Raw genomic sequence first — 19,736 nt, forward strand, 5'->3', positions numbered from 1 at the left:
TTCAAACTCTCTTCCCAATGTCCAATATGGTGAAATAGCTCACTGGCTATTTCATTCATGAAGAAAGATCAAGGCACTTTCGAGTGACCGATGCCCATTGAACGGTGTCCCGGTTAAGATTAATGCCTTTGGCTGAAACAATTAAAATTTCAAGATGAATTAAATGAGTATATTGGTCAGAATTTTGAACTTCACCAATATTCATTTTAATATGGTCTGTTACAGCGCTGGTTTTACTAATCTTGACAGAAGTCTCTAAAGGCAAATTATTCTTGAATGCTTGAGGCAGTCATTTAGGTCAATCGACGTCCTTAGTTAGATTGTTCTGTTGCCAACAGCCAGACATAGTCCTCCCATCACGTAATATTTACATTTGATTCCCAGGGAGAACCAGGACTACAACGTACGAGTAGATGAGTTAGGTGCAGGAGTAAGCCAATCAGCCACTTGCCTCTTCTCCACCCTTCAGTAGAACTGATTTGATTGCAACCTCAGCTCCACACACTCACCTGCCCCCCCAATAATCTGTCACCCCTTACTCACCAAGAATGTGTCTATCTTGGTCTTAAAAAGATTCAAAAACTCTGTTTCTACCAGCACGGTGACTCAGTGGTTAGCACTGTTGCCTCACAGCGCCAGGGTCCCAGGTTCAATTCCAGCCTCGGGCAACTGTCTGTGTGGAGTTTGCACATTCTCCCCGTGTCTGGGTGGGTTTCCTCCGGGTGCTCTGGTTTCCTCTTACATTCCAAAGATGTGCAGGTCAGGTGAATTGGCCATGGTAAATTGTCCATAATTGTTAGGTGCATTAGTCAGAGGGGGTGGATTTCTGTTCGGAGGGTTGGTGTGGACTTGTTGGGCTGAAGGACCTGTATCCACATTATAGGGAATCCAATCTAATCATTTTTAGCAAAAATTCCAAAGACTGAAAAAAAAATTGTCTTAAATGAGTGGCTACATAGTTTTAAACAGTGATCCTTGTTCAAGATTCTGCCACAAGGGGAAACATCCTTTCCTCTCCAGTCCTATCCTAGCAGATGCAAGCCTAGTCTGGTCATCCTAGCCAACCTTTCCTTGTAAGGAAACCTCCCCAGTCCTCGAATTAGTTTGGTAAACCTTCTGAGTGAATCCTTGGCTGTGGGATTTTCTCAAAATGCTTTGTATCAATCTTCCTTCAATCCTAAAAGTAACAGAATAAACCTGTCAGTCCTCTTGCTGCTTCTCTGCCTAACTGCTGCTAGATTTGCTTACAAAATAAGTTATAATTTCCAGCAATTAATTGTATGTGACGCACTTGAGGGTATCCCAAGAGAAGGGATAATGTACCATATAAGTTGCGCATTATCTCTTTCTCTATCCCCTATTGTTTCCCACAGTCCAGTGACATTTGAGACATTTTGCAAAACCTGACTTCTCTGATTTACCACAGCACATAGCATAAGCTGAATATAGGACTTTACTGATTCTGTCTCATTGTTATGCTGTGAGGTGCATCTCATATTTTTAAATCTAAAACCCCTCCGTTTAAAGTTGTTGAAGACTGTAGTTGCAGATTCAAGAGTAGCGTATTTCTGGAAAGACATTTTATTGTTTCCTTCTCAGAACTGGTGCTTAATTTCCTAACGCAACGTTTGAAACAGAAGGAGTTAGCGAATGCAGCTGCCAATTCAATCCAGAATATCTGCGCCATGTGCAGCGACGCGATGACTCGACACATGGAAGGCCTGCTGCAGGTCGCCTCATCCCTGGATGCCCTCCCCATCTCTTACGACTCCTCCATCGGGCTTCTGCGAGGTACAGTCATAACTCTCTTACTGCGGTGAGCAGCATGCAATAGTCATGTTTTATTCGTGATACATCCTAATTTATATGAGCATAGCTATGAATGATGTCAGCTGGCTGCATTTGTCTCCGAAAGAGCTGTTTATTTTAAAACGACCATCAAGTAAAAGCAAAATACAGCTCCTGCTGGAATTTTGTTTTATAATGGGTTTATGGGCTTTGGGCATCGCAGGTTTGGGAATATTTGTTGCGCATCCTGAGTTGATCTTGAGAAGGTGATTTGCATTGCAAATCATTGCATTGCATTGCATTGCCCCTATACCCCAAGAACTACCATTGCAGTTCTTGGGGTATAGGGGCACTCGCAGTCGTATTAGAAAGGGAGTTCCAGGATTCTGGCCCAACGATATGAAGGAGCAGCGACATTAAACCAAGTCAGGAAGGTGTGTGGCTTGGAGGAGCTCCTGCTGGTTATGCGTCAACTGACCTTGTCGTTCTAGGTAGTTGAGATTTCCTGTTTGAATGTCAAAGAAGTTTTGGCGAGTTATAGCAGTGCATTTTGTCAGTGATACGCACTGCTGCCACTATGCATCAGTGCTGGAAGGAGTAATTCTTTTTGAAGTTAGTTGAAGGGGTGCCAGTCAAGCAGTCTCCTTTGTTCTACAATCTGAAATAAAATTAGAATGTGGTGCAAATGCTTAACCTATAAGACAGCATTAATGGAGTGAGAAGTGTTCCAGTTTGATGGCTTTTCATCAGAACTGAGTCCTGGTCATCATCCTGAAACATTAAGGCTTTCTCCCTTTCCAGTTGCTTTCCACCTTGCTGAGTGTCTGCAGCATTTTCTGCGTCATCAATCCCTCAGTTTATTTGCTAAATATTTTCTGTTCTATTTCAGTTTCTGTAGCATTGTTGACCCCAGACTCGATTGCCCTGCTGATGTTATACATTATAGAGCAAAACTGCCACGTAAGGTAGCACAACGTGATGACACACACAGTTGACTATCTCGGGTTGCTTGTAACATTGCCTGTGACAGAAACTTCACCTGGCTTCATTGTAACAGTACAACTGAAAGTGCATTCTTTGGGTTGATCAGCTGTAGAAAGACAAACTCTAGTTGCAACTGCTGTGTTTCTGCCTGTGAAAGTTTCACCTGCTTGATTCATTAAAGTCCTAGTTACTACTGCTGCCCTCCATGTACTGCCATCTGCTGTGACTCAGTCTCTGAGGCCCTGCTAATGTGCTAACAACCCAAGGTTCTCCTCTTTCGCACGAGTGTTCACAAGTAGAGGAAAAGCCTGTTTCTTGAAAAATCTTGATGCTGGTAATGACTGGGATTTGGATTTGTCATCTTTTTGAATTCCCTGCCCCCGTAAGTAAAACTCCTCAGCATTTTGTTGAATAAGTTGGAAATTAATTTGCTTGAGTTCAACGTGTTTCTAAATTAACAATATCCCTAACCTTGTGAAACATTGATAAAAATTAACAACAGGATCATTAATGCCAAATTGATCACATCCCTTTGGATCCGATAAACCACAGCCTGGACTTAAAGCTGCAATCCCACTTTTATTTTGCCCTCCCGCCCTCTCATTTTCCCTTTCCAGCTCCATTTTCTGACTTCCCTGATTGCTAAGTATTAGAGTCATCTTGTTCTAACATACAACTTTATATTAATTGAAATTTATAGCTGAGGTTAAAACAATTAGTTGCCTGTTTGTCTTGATATCTGTGTATTATTACTAAACCATGTGATTGCAAATTTGACTTTGGACTGCAGTGATTAATTCTTGGCCAGGCACTGCCCCAATTAGCCTCCGGATCCGTGGACGAGGAAGCGAGGTGAGGGAACTATCAGGTCCGATTCCAGCTCCTGATTAGCCGATAAGGCAGCATTAATGGTTCATTGATAATTCCTGATCCACGGAGCCCTGTTGGTACGGCCTGTGCTGCACAATGTTTGTGGCCTACTCACATGAGGAATGGCCAACGGCCTGGAGCCCCAGTGAGGGCTGAGCATGACTCTTGAAGCAAAGCATAGAATAAATCAAGCCTTTTATTGGTGAAAGTACCAACCCAAGGCTGACTTGACAAGAACTACGTCATGATGTTTTTTTGATTTGTGTGAAATACTGTTCTCGGAGAAGGTGATGTCGGCTGCCCTGTTGTGCAGTGATGAACAATCTTATTCTCACCAGGTGCCTCCTTGGTGTTATCTCGGATGCCATCAGACAAAATCGAAGAGACCTTCCAGCGCCTTTGTTCCATGCAAGTCACTGCTCTAAAGAAAGTAAGGAAAGTTGTGATTTCTTTTTAAAATGTTCTTTTATGGGATGTGGGTGGATTTGTTGCCCATTCCAAATAGCCCTTAAACTGAGTGGCTTGCCTGGCCATTTCAGGAGTTCACTTAAGAGTCAGTCTTGTTGCTAAGAGTCTGGTGTCGGACATGGGCCAGACCCAGTGAGGATGGCAGGTTTCCTTCCTGAAAGAACCGTAGTGAATCAGATGGGATTTTACAACAATTGATGGTTTCATGGTCTGACACTAGCTTTTAATTCCAGATGTTAATTGAATTTAACCTCACCAAAAGTCTTGTTGGGATTTGCATTTGTGTCCCTGTTGCATTGGCGTGTGCATCCAAATTACTAATGCAGCTGTGTCCCAGTGACTTTTTAAATGTTATGAGCATTAATTCCATCTCCTTTATGGAGCAGAATAACTCTGAGAAATTGTGATTGACTGTTTGGCCCTAACTGACTTAACTCACTTGCATTACCCTGGGGAATTGTCACAAGTTCTTGGATTTTTGGGGCTTTTTTTTTATCTGGTAGGAATGTATTTCTCTCCTTTCCTCCATCCTTTCTCTTTCTTCTCAGGCTCACCTAGGGAATACAAGGAGGTAGAACAGAAACACTGGGATTGGCCACATTTTTGGCCATAGATGATGGTATAGTGATGGAGTTCTCTTGGTGACATCATAAATCTCCCTTTGATAATAGACAATAGGTGAAGAGTAGGCCATTTAGCCCTTCGAGCCAGCACCACTATTCATTGTGATCATGACTGATCATCCACAACCCTGCCTTATCCCCATAACCCTTGATTCCACTATCTTTAAGAACTGTATCCATCTTTTTCTTGAAAGTATCCAGAGACTTGGTCTCCACTGTCGTCTGGGGCACAGCATTCCATATATCCACCACTCTCTAGGTGAAGAAGTTCCTCCTCAACTCTGTTCTAAGTGGCCTACCCCTTATTTTTAAACTGTGTCCTCTGGTTCTGGACTCACCCATCAGCGGAAACATGCTTCCTGCCTCCAGAGGGTCCAATTCTTTAATAATCTTATACGTCTCAATTAGATCTCCTCTCAGCCTTCTAAACTCAAGTGTATTCAAGCCCAGTCACTCCAATCTTTCAACAAATGATAGTTCTGCCATTCCTTTGGGTTAGCTTAGTTGGCTGGACAGTTGGTTTGTGATACAAAGTGATGCTAACAGCATGGGTCAATTCCCACACTGGTTGAAATTGCCATGAAGGATTCACCTTCTCAATTTCTCCCATCACCTAAAGGCGTGGTGACTCTCAGGTTAAAGCAACACCAGTCATCTCTGTCTAATGAGAGAACAACCCTATGGTCTTGTAAGACTATGGTGACTATATCTTCCCTTTAACCCTCTCTTTTCTGAATATTTGGGATCAAGTTGTGTTATTGTGGGGTGTCTTACGTTGTTACTGCAGTGAATGTTAACCTTTGTCCCTTTAAAGCTGCTGACATCTGAGCAGATCAACGGCTTCTCAGCAGACCCAGCTGTATGGTTGGACAGACTGGCAGCAATATTCAGGTACAGCTACTGCTTTTTGAAATCCATGTACTTTTTTATTCTTTAGGATGTGGGCACAGCTGGGCAAGCCAAGCATTGTTGGCCATCACTAATTGCCCTTGAAGGGAGAGGATTTTTGCACCATTCCAGCGGTCAGTCAAGAGTCAACCACATTGCTGTGGAACTGGAGTCGCATGTAGGCCAGACTAAGTAGATATAGCAGATTTCCCTCTCTAAAGTGCTGCACTGTCTTTCTTCTGAGGTGGAAAACCGAGGCCCTGTCTATCCTCAGATGGACTTAAACATTTCCATGACCCTACCCCCGGCCTGACAAGCATTCTCTCTCTCAGTTGACACCATTAAAAAAAAATGACCTGATCATTATCAAGTTGCTCTTTGTGTGCAGTTGCTATGCACAGAATTGATTATAATACTTCAGAATGCTTCTTCACTTGCAGAAGACTTTGCAACATTCTGTGGTCATGCAAGGTGTGATATAGATGTAAGGTTCTTCCTTTTAACTGTAATGTTTACCTATTTCTGGTGTTTTGATTTTATTTCTGAAGTAACGTACTCTGCACCTACCTCCCGCTGCCATCTCACTCCCCATCTTCTCTTGCACTGCCAGGCATACCAACGCAACAGTGGGTGAAGGGAGGCCGCACCCCTGCCAGAAAGTCATTCAGGAGGTAAGGTCACAAAAACGAATGCTTGTTGTTTGTAAAGAAGGACGTTCTGCTGTCAAGACTGAAACAGAAAGGGAAATGCACACAAGGTCAGTCAGCATCTGAAAGAGGCTCATATTCTGGGTGGGGGCCATCATCAGAACACAAGGCCCACCTAGCATGCTAATCCATTAAGCTACGTCTTTACAGCATTTTCTCATGTCAGGTTCACCCTGTTTGTACCCATCTCCGCTTTAAGTCACTGGTTGTAATGGAAGAGGGCTCGTTTCTTATCAAATTCTGTTCATTCGTAATGAATTAATTTGCTCTCAGGACCAGACTTCCCTGCAACTGGAGCAATTACTCCAATAAAGCCAAGTTTAAAAGCTTGAAGGAGTCTGGAATAAAGAGATAAAGGCCATACAATGTACTTTAATCTCTAAGATTTTGTTTTTAATTTGATCACATTGATCGAATAAAAGTCACCTCTTTCTGCTGAATCCCAGATGTTGTGGGATCAACATATAGAATGGCCCCTTTGCTCAGCACTGAACGTAGAGATGGACAAATAAGGGTGGAAATACAATGAATATCCTGGGCTCTTCTGAGCTTGGGGCAGACTCAAGGGATATTTAAGGGATCCTGATGTCACAAATCTGAAGGTATATAACATAAATTGAGCTGCATCTGATTTTGAACACTTCATTCGAGCAATAGACATAGTTTAACTCTTCCACATACTGTATCACATGGTAGTAGTTGGTACTGACTGGAGCAGGCTAAATTTCATTGGGTCTAAAATCTCTCACTTTGCCCAACACTTGTAATTCAAAGTTCTTTTAAGATGAGTTGAATTTTTGATTGCAGGCGGAGAATTGGTGAAAGTGGTTCCCGATGAAAGCTTTTTTCCTTAAACTGAATTTCATCGAATCTTTTCAATTGCAGATATGGCCAGTGATTTCTGAAACGCTGTACAGGCACCAGGCGGACAATAGGATGGCGGAGCGTTGCTGTCGGTGCCTGCGTTTTGCAATCAGATGCGTGGGTAAAGGATCCGCTATGTTAATTCAGCCCTTGGTGTCTCAGGTGTGTGTTCGCACCCATATCAGTCTGCATTATGATTCTGCACTGCGTAGGGCAAATAACTGGGGAGATGTGATAACTGCTGAACCACTGGGGAAAACAAACTTCCTTTGAAGCATGCTACAAATCCCAGACTATTTTGGGCACTTGGTAATGTAATTCCAGGGTGAAGCTATAGGCGGTTGAGTAAAAGAATAAATGTGCTGTAAATTGCAGGTATCTGTAAAGGAAAGTATGGGCTGGCTGATTTGCAAATGCAGGAGACACAAGAAAGAGAGGGTTGAGAAAAGAAAGTGAAAAGAACAGGCAGTTTAAAACCAAAAGTCTAAAGCGAAATTGAAAAATATTGCTTTGTTTGTGGTGCTATATCTGATTTCAGTTGATTGAGTGGTTTCTAAAGAGGTTGACAGAGTAGTTGCTGAAAGGATGTTTCCCTTTCTTGGATACAGTTTAAGAATAAAAAGTCTCATTTTAAGATGGAATTAAGAATTTCTTTTTTTCTGATAGTTATGAATCTTTGGAACTCTCTTCCTCAGAGAGTGCTGAAGGCAAAATCATTGAATTTTTTTAAGGCAGAGTTGGATTCTTGGTTTAAAAAGGGAGTCTTAGGGTACAGGAGGTAGGCAGGAATGTGGATTTGAGGTCACAAACAAATTGTTTTGAATGGTGGTGTAAGGCTGGAGGGGCTGAATGGCTGCTTGCTCACAATTCAGATATGGTATGGGAGGTTAAATTTTTGTGTTGTTGTGACCGAATGAACTGTAATTACCTTGTGCATTTCTTGCTCTGTCTTCTTCCTTCCCTCTACCCTCCACAAGATGGTGAGTGTGTACCAGTGCCATCAACACTCCTGTTTCCTGTATCTTGGCAGTATTCTGGTGGATGAGTATGGCAGTGAGGAGAGCTGCACGCAGGGCCTGCTCGAAATGATGCAGGTTAGTTTGCTGGCTTTTGTGCACAGACCCTTAATGGAAGTAATGTCCATATATTCTTGGATCCTAATTCAATTTGAGCTAACTTTTGGTTGTCAGCAACTTTGTAATCAAATCCTCAGTGATCCAGAGATGGAATTCCAATTAAGAGCTGTCTGTTAGTTTGGACGTATAAAAATAAAGCAGAGGAAGAGAGGACCCAAGGTCATCTCACAAAAGATATATGACAGTTTAGTGTTGCTAATACATTTAGGAAGTAGCCATAATATGCTGATTCCCTACAGGTTATTATTAAGTCATCTATTAGCTGCACTGTTCCTCAAATCTTGGAATTGTTTAATTAGATACTCAAGTTCCAAAATCCAAAAATTATTATCATCCTTCCCAGTGAATACAACTATTTCCCATTCACCACCCACTGATTCCTATTTTTCAATGTCAGTAGCTCTCTATGACTGTATGATCACTGACTGATTCCTGGTAGATAAAGCTTTACACCCATTTACAGCACAAGTTGTCATTGGCAACCCCAAACGTCGTCTGTCAACCAGCTAGACTCCTGCAGGGAGCATTACAGCTGAACAACACCTAATCTGATGTCCTCCAGGAATTACTGGAAGTAGTCAGGGACCTTGGCTGACTTTTCTCACCCCGCCCTAGTTCAAGGGCATTGAAGTTAACCATCGCATCCGGGTTTCATCGAATCCCTCAGTGTGGAAGCAGGCCATTCGACCCATCAGGTCCACACTGACCCTTTGAAGAGCATTTCACTTAGACCCACTTACCCCCATGCTCTCCTCGTAACCATGCATTTCCCACAGCAAATCGACCTAGCCTGCACATCCCTGGACACTATGGGCTAATTAGCATGGCCTAATCCATCTACCTGCACATCTTTGGACAATGGGAGGAAACCAGAGCACCCGGAAGAAATCCACGCAGACACGGGAAGAATGTGCAAACTCCACACAGACAGTCGCCCGAGGCTGGAATCTAACCTGGGTCCCTAGCGCTGTGAAGCAGCAGTGCTAACCACTGAGCCACCACATTCAGCTCTGACTAGGATTCACTGGTCTGTCTACTCTGTATGTGTTTATCCATGGATGGTGCTGTGTGTTGTTAATATGGTCATTATTTAAATGAATATCAAATATTTTGTTGCAATTCTTTCTTTCAGGCATTTTGTGGACCAACATTTCGGCTGCTCGAACAACCTCGAGGTTTCCAGAATCATCCTGACACTGTGGATGACCTTTTTCGCTTGGCAACGAGGTAAAAGTTAGCTTCACTCACAGAAATAAAGCAATGTTCCACTTTCATGTATTTGTCAATTGCTAGTTACCTTATAATGGTTGGTTAGAATAGATTCCCTACAGTGTGGAAACAGGCCCTTCAGCCCAACAAGTCCACACCGACCCTCCGGAGAGTAACCCACCCAGACCCATTTCACTCTGACTAATGCACCTAACACTAACACTATTCAGCATGGCCAATTCACCTAACCTGCACATCTTTGGACTGTGGGAGGAAACTGGAGCACCCAGCGGAAGCCCATGCCGACACTGGGAGAATGTGCAAACTCCACACAGACAGTCGCCCAAGGCTGGAATTGAACCCAGGGCTCTGGTGCTGTGAGGCTAACCACTGAGCCACCGTGCCGTGCACAGTAACAAATAAATGACCTTATGTTTTTGAATTTGGGAAAATGTATACATGTATGTTTGCATGTAAGCTGTTGGAGTGAGGGTGACACTAAGACCAAAGGTGGAATTGATGCCTGGGGTTAGTCATGATCTGCATGTTTGGAGGGGCCTACTCTGATTTATGTTCTTGTACTCCTGGCAAGACTTTGCTCATAGAGTCTTTTTAACACGGGGTGTCTATTGCAACTACAACATGATTCTGGCTGACCAGGAAACTCTCTGCTGTTCGTGCCTGACATAAGCATATTGAAACGACTTCCCAACTGATAATGACTGATAATGTGACTGTAATGAGTGCACCGCCTTTAGTGATCAAATCCTAAGGTGGAACTCAATCTCAGAGCATCTGGCACAGATAGGACACTACTACTGCTCCACAGGATCTTTAGGCTTATGAGTATTTGGTAGCATCAGATGATAAATGTGTGAATAGATTCCTGTAATGGTCCCTTACTGTGTCAGGTGTATTCAGTAAAGTGTAGTGGAACATTGCAGCACAGGAACAAGCCCTTCGGCCCACCATGTCTCTGCTGAGGTATGATGCTATTCCAATTAATCCCATGATGCTATTCCAATTAATCCCATCTGCCAACACATCATCCATTTCCCTCTGTTCCCTGCCTGTTCATGTGTCTGTCTAAATACCTGTTAAATGTTGCAATCGTATCTGCTTCCACCATCTCCTCTGGCAGCACATTCCATGCACCTGCTACCCTCTGTGTAAAACAAAAACAAAACAACTTCCCTTGCATATCGTGTTTAAACTTTCCCCCTCTCACCTTAAAGCTATGGCCTCCTAAGTATTTGACATTTCCACCCCAGGAAAAAGACTCTAACTATTCACCTTATCCATGCTTCTCATAATTTTATGCACTTCTATCAGGTCATCCCTCAGACTCTGACACTCTAGTGAAAGCAGTCCAAAATTGTCCAGCCTCTCTCTATAGCTAATTCACTCCAATCCAGGCACCATCATGGTAAACCTCTTGTGCTTCCTCTCCAAATGTGACATAACCAAAGTCTTTTACCGTTGCAAAATGACATGCCAACTTTTCTCTTCAACACCCTGACCGATGAAAGAAAGCATGCCGTATGCTTTCTTTGCCTCCTCATCCACTTGTGAGCTTTGGATCCCTCGGTGCTGCTGTGGTTATGTCGATTTACCGTACACCTTCCTCTTGCATTTAACCTCCCAAAATGCATCACTTCGCACTTGGCCGGATTAAACTCCATCTACCATTTCTCTGCCCAACTTTCCAGCAGATCTATATTGTGCACCCTTTCATATCATTTCTCACTATTCACAACTCCACCAATTTCAGCTTACTTATCTGTTCCTCTAATTCCCATTGGCTATTGGGAGGCCTTTGGTATAACCCCATCATAGTGATTGCACCCTTTGTTAATCTTAAATTTACCATTGTGCCTCGTTGGGTGCACCCTCCAAGATGTCCTCCTTAATCCAGCTGTGACATTCTCCTTAATCAGTAATGTAACTCCTCCACCCCTTTTACATCCCTCTCTATCACACCTGAAACTTCGAAACCCTGGAACATTCAGCTGCCAATCCTGCCCTTCTCTCAGCCAAGTTCTTGTAACGACTACAACATTGTAGACCACGTATTAATGGAAGAGTGAAATTCTCAATCCATGTACAACTAAACTGCAGAGAAACCCATATTACAACCAGTAGGCCTGAAGAAGAGAGGCAAGTTGTTACTGAGACTAGGTTCAGTAGGTCATTTAGTGTTCACATTGGGTTCCAGTTCCAGAAAAGGCGTGAGAGCAGTGTAAGAAAGTGAAGCCACAGGAGTCTGCCACTAAATGGTTTGTCACTTTTTGTAGAAGATGATTACTGGGTGTAAGCATCGCTGGCAAGGCTGACGCTTACACTGTAAACTGAATTTTCTTTGTAAAGTTTGTGGTGAACACTTCTTGTGAGCCACTACTGTCCTTGTGGGAAGGAGCCTCCTGCGCTAGTTATTGTCAGAGAATTTAGCCCAATTAATCAGAGATCACAAACGCACAGATCGGACTGAGAACTGACAAGGATTTATTTAACAAACATTGCGGAAGAGACTTGACCCCACTGAAACAGTCACTGACAGGCCGTTCAGAAGGAACCACTGCTTCTTCCCCGAACAGAGAATACAGTGGAGTTTTATACCCTTACAACAATGAAGGGTGAGGTATGAGACAATGGTGTGAGTTGTATAAAAAAAGAGAAATAAACTTCATTCATTGAAAAAATTCAAGTGTCCGGTCTCTGGCAATGAGTTTCTTAATTGACTCAGGAGATTCTGGTCCTTGGCTGGAGTAGGTGTTAGTGGGTTTCATCTTTGTGTCAATTCGTATTGTTGAGGGGGCAAGTGAAGTACCTTTGGTGCCTCCTTGTCTGGGTACCCTTTGTGGGGGCTTGATTCCTAGTGGGGTAGGAGCAGCTGTGCCCTAAGGACATCAGAGGTGCTGGGCTATAGTGGAGTGAGAGGCTCATTATCAGTTAATCTGGTCTTGGACTGGATGACTCACGTCCTGAAGTATATGTGGTGTCTCGGGTGGCTGGTTTAGCCAATTTGAGGCATTGTGGGTAGGCTCAGTGGCTAAGTGCAGACATTTTGTGTTGTCTGTTTTGTGGCCATGTCGTAGGGAGGCCAGGACCAATATTTTCTCCCAGTTATCCTAAAAATCCTTGAGGATTTTAGTGATGAAGAAGCAGAGATGCCTTTCCAAGTTGGAGTGTTTTATGCATTTTGGAGGAATCTGGATGTGCAGATATTACCATATGGAGCCCTGCAGGTGCTGGAGATCAGAGCTGGAAAAGCACAGCAGGTCAGGCAGCATCCGAGGAGTAGGATAATCGACGTTTCAGGCCGGAGCTCTTCATCAGGAATGATATTCCCATATGCTTGCTGTCCTTGGCTTCCTGGGCGATGGAATTCAGAAATTTGTAGAGTACCTTTGAAGAGAGTATGCTTTGATCTACCTGACAGATTTTGCAGATAAGCCACAATCATATTGAGTATCAGAACAGGCTCAGGGGTCCAAGCAACTTCTTCCTGCTTCCAATTCATATCTTTGTGTTTAGCCTTTCGACCCCTTCAGCCACTAACTGAGATCTTAGCTGATCTTATGTTTCAACACCATTTTCTCACACTATCCCCATGTACCTTGGGAGAAAATATTTATTGAAAACAATACTTTAACATTACTGAAAAGAAATCTGTTCCTGAAGATTTTCATTTTCACTCATTTCAGGAAAAGAAAATTATGAAATTTGGTATTATAATATTTGTCCTGATAAATGCAAGATGAAAAGGCTTCAGCAACATGTCTGTCTCCAGACTGCTGCCTCGCAGCGCCAGCGACCCAGGTTTGATTCCATCTTCAGGCGAATGTCTGTGTGGAGTTTGCACATTCTTCCTGTGTCTGCGTCGGTTCCCTCTGGGTGCTCCCGGTTTCCTCCCACAGTCCAAAGATGTGCACGTTAGGTGAATTGGCCATGCTAAAGTTACCCATGGTGTTCAGGGATGTGTACGTCAGGTGCATTAGTCAGGGGAAATGTAGAGTAGTAAGGTAGAGGAATGGGTCTGGGTGGGATACACTTCCAAGGGTCAGTGTAGGCTTGTTGGGCCAATTGGCCTGTTTCTGCACTGTAGGGATTCTACGATTTGGCGCTTCTCTGTGGGCTGTTTAGTTTGTGTATTTTTTTTAATCTTGCACTTTAACGTATTCCTTGAATCTGATAATGTCAGTCATTTATACAAGTAGCTCCCTTCCCGTGCTCTGATCTCCTGCATCTCAAAGTGGTTCACCCGGATGGACCAGGGGTCAGGGAGCAAGGATGAGAATAACAACTTTCCATCCAAATAATCACAAATAAATTCCCATATTGACATCTGTTGCCTCCCAAGTATTTACCTTCTAAAAATAATAATTGAGAGAGTTCGTCCATCACAGTAGCAAACTTCTTGCTTTCCCAGGAGGTGTATGTTGCTGGGAAAGTCTCAAGTGTTGGCCTCTGTGGGATCATGGGTCACTGAAGAAGCTAAATTTATTTGATGTTAATTTACTGATGCATATGGAACGATTTCTGAAAGGATGCCTGTAATTTCATTGAGTATTCTTAACTCTTGGCTATGACTGAACTATCTAGTTGTATACATTGCAATATATTTCGGAAATTTATAATACTTGCATGTAGAATTAGTAAATTGATTGAATCTGGCACTTCCAAATTATTTTTGCCCATTGACTTGGTACTTAATATTCTGTCTTTTGGCTTTGTTGCTTTGAAGCAGTGAGCAACTCCAAAATTCTCCACTTGTACTCAAAATGTTGAGTCCAGAGATCTGCACTTCAAGTGACAACACTCTACTGTACCTCATGTGAACACTGTTTAAATCCAGATCATTTGGCCACTATGCCACCTTTTCAGTGAAGCCACAATCCTTACTTGCGTGAATGCCCACGGCATAGACTTTTCAGTGGAGAGGGTGTTATCTTGATATGATTGTAGATCTTTGTTGGATTTGTCCTGTCCTCTGCACTGCACCGCTGTGATATAATGTGATCCTCGCAAGCTAAAAATCAAACCTAGTCCACCCCAGGCCCAGCACAGTGACCTGCTGAAGAGCTGCTAATAAGATGTTCAACAAATTCGGTAAGGACTTGTATTGATCTACAGCCTTTGACATAATGAACTGTCCCAAGGTGCTTCACAAGAGCATGAGAAAGCAAAGTGTGACACCAAACCCAATGAGATTGTAGTTTCACTGACCGAGGGATTGATCAGACATGTAAATTTTAAGGAATATCTTTAAGGAGGATAGCAAGGTGGACTAGACAGAGGTGTGGGTTGGAATCTTATTGATTTAGATTTTATTGTCACGTGTATTCAAGTACTGAAGGAGTACAGTGGAAAGCGTGTAATGTTGCCGCACACAGCACTAACTTGGGTATAAAATAGTCAAAGAAACAAAGTTGAAGAAGTTAAGCATTATCTTCAGAGAATAAATAGAAAATAAAATCAACATTAAAGTCCTTCTGAATATAAACTAGAATTCCAGGGGGTAGTCTGGAGTTTGGGACTGAGACAACTGAAGGCTCACTGCCAGTCATGAAGTTATTTGGTTGGGCATGTGATAGTAGTGAGAATTAGAGAGCGTGAGGTGTTGGAGGGGTTTGAAACCAAAGTTCATAAAGTAAGGTGTTACTTGAGCAAGAGCCCCTCTCGGTCCGTGAGTACAGAGGCAGTGGAGGACTGAGGCTTTCTGCAGGTCAAGATGTGGGCAACTAAGCTTTGCATTACCTTGAGCTTATGGACTTCGGCTTGTTAAAGTTGATTAATTTTGCCACGATCCCAGTGAAAATTTACTTTACTCTCAGATTTAAGTTAATGGCTAATGAAATTAATGGTGTATAGCTTCATTTATGGTTTATATATTAAATCTGCTACCCAGAATGGTACTGTGCTGTGTAGGCCATTAGATCCTGCACTCAACCCCTGGTCTATACTAATTTATTTGGTCACCATGAAAATGGCTGTAGGTCACTTCATTTGCCCATGGTTTTGTTGGGCTAAGACAATGAAAGATCAGCCAAGGCTCCTTCTTTATTGTATGAGAAGGATTTGAATAAAAAAAGGGGCAGTTTTGACAAAACGATAAAAGGCATTAGTCAGACCACAGTTGGAAAACTGTTGACAATCTTGGCCCCCTATTCTGAGGAAAAGTATATTGGAGGCAGTCCTGAGAAAGTTTACTAAGTTGATCCTGGGTATGGAGGGACTGTCTTATGAGGCAAGGTTGAGTACATCAGGCCTTGGGAGTTTAGTAGAATTTGAGGTGACCTTATTGAAACGTACAAGATTTTTAGGAAAGGGTTTTTCTCCCTTATAGGGGAGTCTGGGACCAAAGGGCCTAACTTCAGAATAAGGGATCACCATTTAAGGCAGAGTTAAGGAGGAGCTTCTTCTCTGAGAGTAGTGAATCTGTGGAATTCTTCCATCGCAGGGAACTGTTTTGGTTGGGTTTTTAAATATATTCAAAGCTGAAATAGAATTTTAATCAATAAGAAATTGAGGCATATGGGGAAAGAGGTAGGAAAGTGGACTTGGCAATTTATCAAATCAGCCATGATCTCATTGAATGATGGAACAGACTTGATGGGATGAATGGCCTAATCTAATTCTGATCTAATGGAGAAGACATTGAGCAGGAGCATGCCACCCTATGATGACCTCTACAATTCATCCACCTGCTGATATGCTCCGTAGAAATGTATGACATAATTTAAGCGCCATCCTTCAAGCTAGGCTGCAAGGTAATTTCCACCTCCAATACAGAAATGAAGAATATGCAGAGAACTAATAACATGTAAAATAGTTGCCAAAATTGATGTTTTTCTCTGCAGATTCATTCAGCGAAGTCCAGTTGTTTTGATCCAAAGCCCAGTGATGTCCTTAATCATTCGATGTGCATTGACAGCAACAACGCTGAACCACCGAGATGCCAACTCCAGTGTGATGAAATTCCTGCAGGATCTGGTTCATGTGGCAACAATCAATAAGGTGGGTCTGAATGTGCACCCGAAGGCACAGGCGAACGCAGTTTCAAAGGACAGTCTGTGGTAGCTGAAACAAAAAGCAGAAATAATTGGAGAATCTCAGGAAGTCTGGCAGGAGCTGTGGAGAGAAAGCGGAGTCCACGTTTCAAGTCCAGTGGAAAGTCAGAAGAACAGTCACCCGACCTAAAATGTTGACTCAGCTTTCTCGTTCCAGCCGCTGCCGGATTTGCTGAGATTCTCCGGCTATCTCCGTTTTTGTTTCAGATTTCCAGCATCCACAGTTATTTGGTTTTTTTTTTGACCACCAAAAACCGATTTAGCTGATCATTTATTTTGTTGATTGTGGGAATTTGCAGTATGCAAGGAACTGATTCTTAGCTTTAGATTGGATTAGATTAGATTACCTACAGTGTGGAAACAGGCCCTTCGGCCCAACAAGTCCACACCAACCCGAAGAGAAACCAACCCCCCCCCCCCCCCTATATTTACCCCTGACTAATCCACCTAACACAATGGGCAATTTAGCATGGCCAATTCACCTAACCTGCACATCTTTGGATTGTGGGAGGAAACTGGAGCACCCGGAGGAAACCCATGCAGACACGGGGAGAATGTACAAACTCCACACAGACAGTTGCCCGAGGTGGGAATTGAACCCGGGTCCCTGGCGCTGTGAGGCAGCAGTGCTAACCACTGTGCTGCTGACAATGATTTATTAGCTGCGAAGGACTTTGCAAAGCTGGAAGCTATAAAACGGCAAGTTTGCTTTTAATAACAGGGAGGAAATAAATTGTCATTTTCTACTTTCTTTTTGATATCGCTAATCACTAAACTTCTTCTCTCTTCCCAACTCTCCTTCACATCGCTCCTTGTGTCACAAGATCTGCTTGTGTGACTTAGTGTCAAATATAGTTTGACCATTGCATTGTTTTTCTATGTTAACTGCACTATCTCAATGCAAGTTGTTGATGACATTGGTGTTCCTATTTATAGTAATTAAAGCCTGTGGCCTTCAAGGTATGACTCAGGTTACACCTTGGTGCATGTCAGCAGCACAATGTATTGCATTGAAAGTGTTGTATTGCTGCCCTCTGGCTTTACCTAAGTACAGCCAAATGTCCACCAAAGCTCCATTTAGATCATGTGGTAATTTTGTACGTGTTGTCACATTGTAGCACAAAGAAGATTTTGAGCTCCGGAAGAACCTGGTCCATAGATTTCTCGGGGAGAGCGGAGCACTGCTTGTTGCGCAGCTTGTACAGGCGTGCTGCTTCTACCTTGTACCAAGCATGCTTGGTAACGTGGCTGACGTCATGTGGGAACTCCGCATTTTTGACCGGAAGGTGTGTAGCGGGAGCCAATTAGTGTAATTCACGTAATGCCTGCTTAAGTTTTCCTGGCTGCTCCTGAAGGCTTGGTGGGCAACACACTGTTTTTCCTCAATAATAAGGTACACAGTTTGCACTCACCATTCTCAGTGTTGTTATAGCTGCAGGACAAGGGAAAAATTGGGCCAAATTCTCCCCATTGATGGCTATCTGATGTGACTTGTTGCAAATACATACATATGGATGACAGGAAAAGACAGGCCAAGGTGTGAGGCTCTGTGCATTTAAATGTCCTACAAATGGTGTCATATGAACTCGACTCACTTGGGTGTGGTGCCAGAGGCAGCAGGTTGTCAGTTTCAAGTAATCTAACAAACGCTGGTGTGTTTGAGAGATGGGTCTGAAAAATTTGTGAAAGGCCCAGGCTGGCTAAAGGGGAAGAATTGAAATTATATTCACAAAGACTGAAGTGGGTGGTTTTCTGAGAGAGGAAAAGAATCCTAAATATTGGAAATGTACAGAGGGTCTCAACATCTGAAGGAGAACTATAACATCTGTGGGGACAGAAATGCAGATGCTGTCTGGCCATGAGTGTTTTCAGCATTTTCTGCTTGCACTTGAAATATTGCAGATGCTGTAAGGTTAACCTGTGTACATGATGGGGAACGTTTCCAGCATTTGCTTATTTTCATTCTTTTTGTACAAGAAGCTGACTCAACCCATAAATTAGAGATTGAATTCACCCCTGGGCCTGGGATTGAAAATTGTGATAATGAACGTCTCTCCCCACATCTATCTTTCTCTTGCAAACATTCCCTTTAGGCCCAAACATAACTTGCTCAAAGCATATTCAACTAAACAAAGTTAAAATCAGGCTCTTTCTCACATCTTCTCTCTTAGTGCATTGATTATTCACATTAAAAGCAGGTCCAGCGACAACAATGCTATTCGTTTTTGTGACAAAGCAATTTCTAACAAGTTGTTTCGTGAAATGTGGATGACATTGTCCGTATGAGCATTTATTGCCCATTTCTAATTGCCTCAGAGTAGGTAGTGGTGAGTGTGTAGTCCATGTAGTGCTGAAAAGGAGAGAGTTTCAGGATTTGGACCCAGCCACGGTGAACCTCTGTTCCAAGTCTGGATTGTGGGGAACTTGGAGCTGGCGGTGGTCCCATGCATCTCTTGCCCTTGTCTTTCAAAGGGCTTCTCCTGATCTCCATCACATGCTGTATCACTTGTGGGAGTGAAGGAGAGTCAAAAAGCCTGCTGGATTAGGTATGGCAAGGTGATGGGTACAGAATCAAGATGGTAGGTGGGTTTGAGATGTACTTTGGGCCATGATCTAATTGAACAGAGGAACATGCTTGGTTTGAGTAGCCTGCCGATGTTACTACACATGTTATGAATGTTGCAGAACTGTTGGACAGTTGACTAACATTGTGTGTGGCCTGCAATAAATAAAAGAAATGGTTCAGATGGTTGACCTCACAAAATGGAAGGCTCAGAAGGGTTTCACTCTGAACTGCACGATTTATGTTTCTGTCAACCACTAGCAGGTTGCTGTTGGACACCATGCTGGTGTGGGCACAGCGTCTAGTGAGCAGGCAGGTAACTCTCTCACTCCCATTTTCTAGCCAGTTTGGGTTGGGATGGCCAGTATTGATGTTCAGCTGTTTGCCACGGGTTTGCTGCAGCAGTTTGAGTTTATATCATGTGCCTAGTGACTATAGACTTGGAACTGCTACATACATTCAGCCAAAACATTACAAGTTCCTGTGTAGCCTATCTGCAATACTATTTACGCATATCCCTCTGAGTGCCCGTAAGGGTGTCAATAGCCTGTTTTGTTTTCTGTATT

At 43.0% G+C, this 19,736-nt stretch overlaps 1 protein-coding gene across 2 annotated transcripts in view; it reads left to right on the forward strand.

The window, feature by feature from the left end:
• The window catches only part of LOC122542211 (transportin-3-like), a 64,717-nt gene that overhangs the window by 31,296 nt on the left and 13,685 nt on the right, over positions 1–19,736 (forward strand). For both annotated transcript variants that reach the window (XM_087978283.1, XM_043679706.2), the window contains 9 exons: positions 1,600–1,791; positions 3,981–4,072; positions 5,548–5,624; positions 6,232–6,292; positions 7,214–7,354; positions 8,170–8,286; positions 9,461–9,555; positions 16,398–16,554; positions 17,726–17,893. In XM_087978283.1, coding sequence (XP_087834409.1) covers positions 1,600–1,791; positions 3,981–4,072; positions 5,548–5,624; positions 6,232–6,292; positions 7,214–7,354; positions 8,170–8,286; positions 9,461–9,555; positions 16,398–16,554; positions 17,726–17,893 — 1,100 coding nt within the window. The remainder of the gene's footprint in view (positions 1–1,599; positions 1,792–3,980; positions 4,073–5,547; positions 5,625–6,231; positions 6,293–7,213; positions 7,355–8,169; positions 8,287–9,460; positions 9,556–16,397; positions 16,555–17,725; positions 17,894–19,736) is intronic.

This window comes from Chiloscyllium plagiosum, unplaced genomic scaffold (assembly GCF_037043375.1).
Source record: "Chiloscyllium plagiosum isolate Xiang-an unplaced genomic scaffold, Cpla_swu_hap1 HiC_scaffold_33, whole genome shotgun sequence".
Classification (NCBI taxonomy): Eukaryota; Metazoa; Chordata; class Chondrichthyes; order Orectolobiformes; family Hemiscylliidae; genus Chiloscyllium; species Chiloscyllium plagiosum.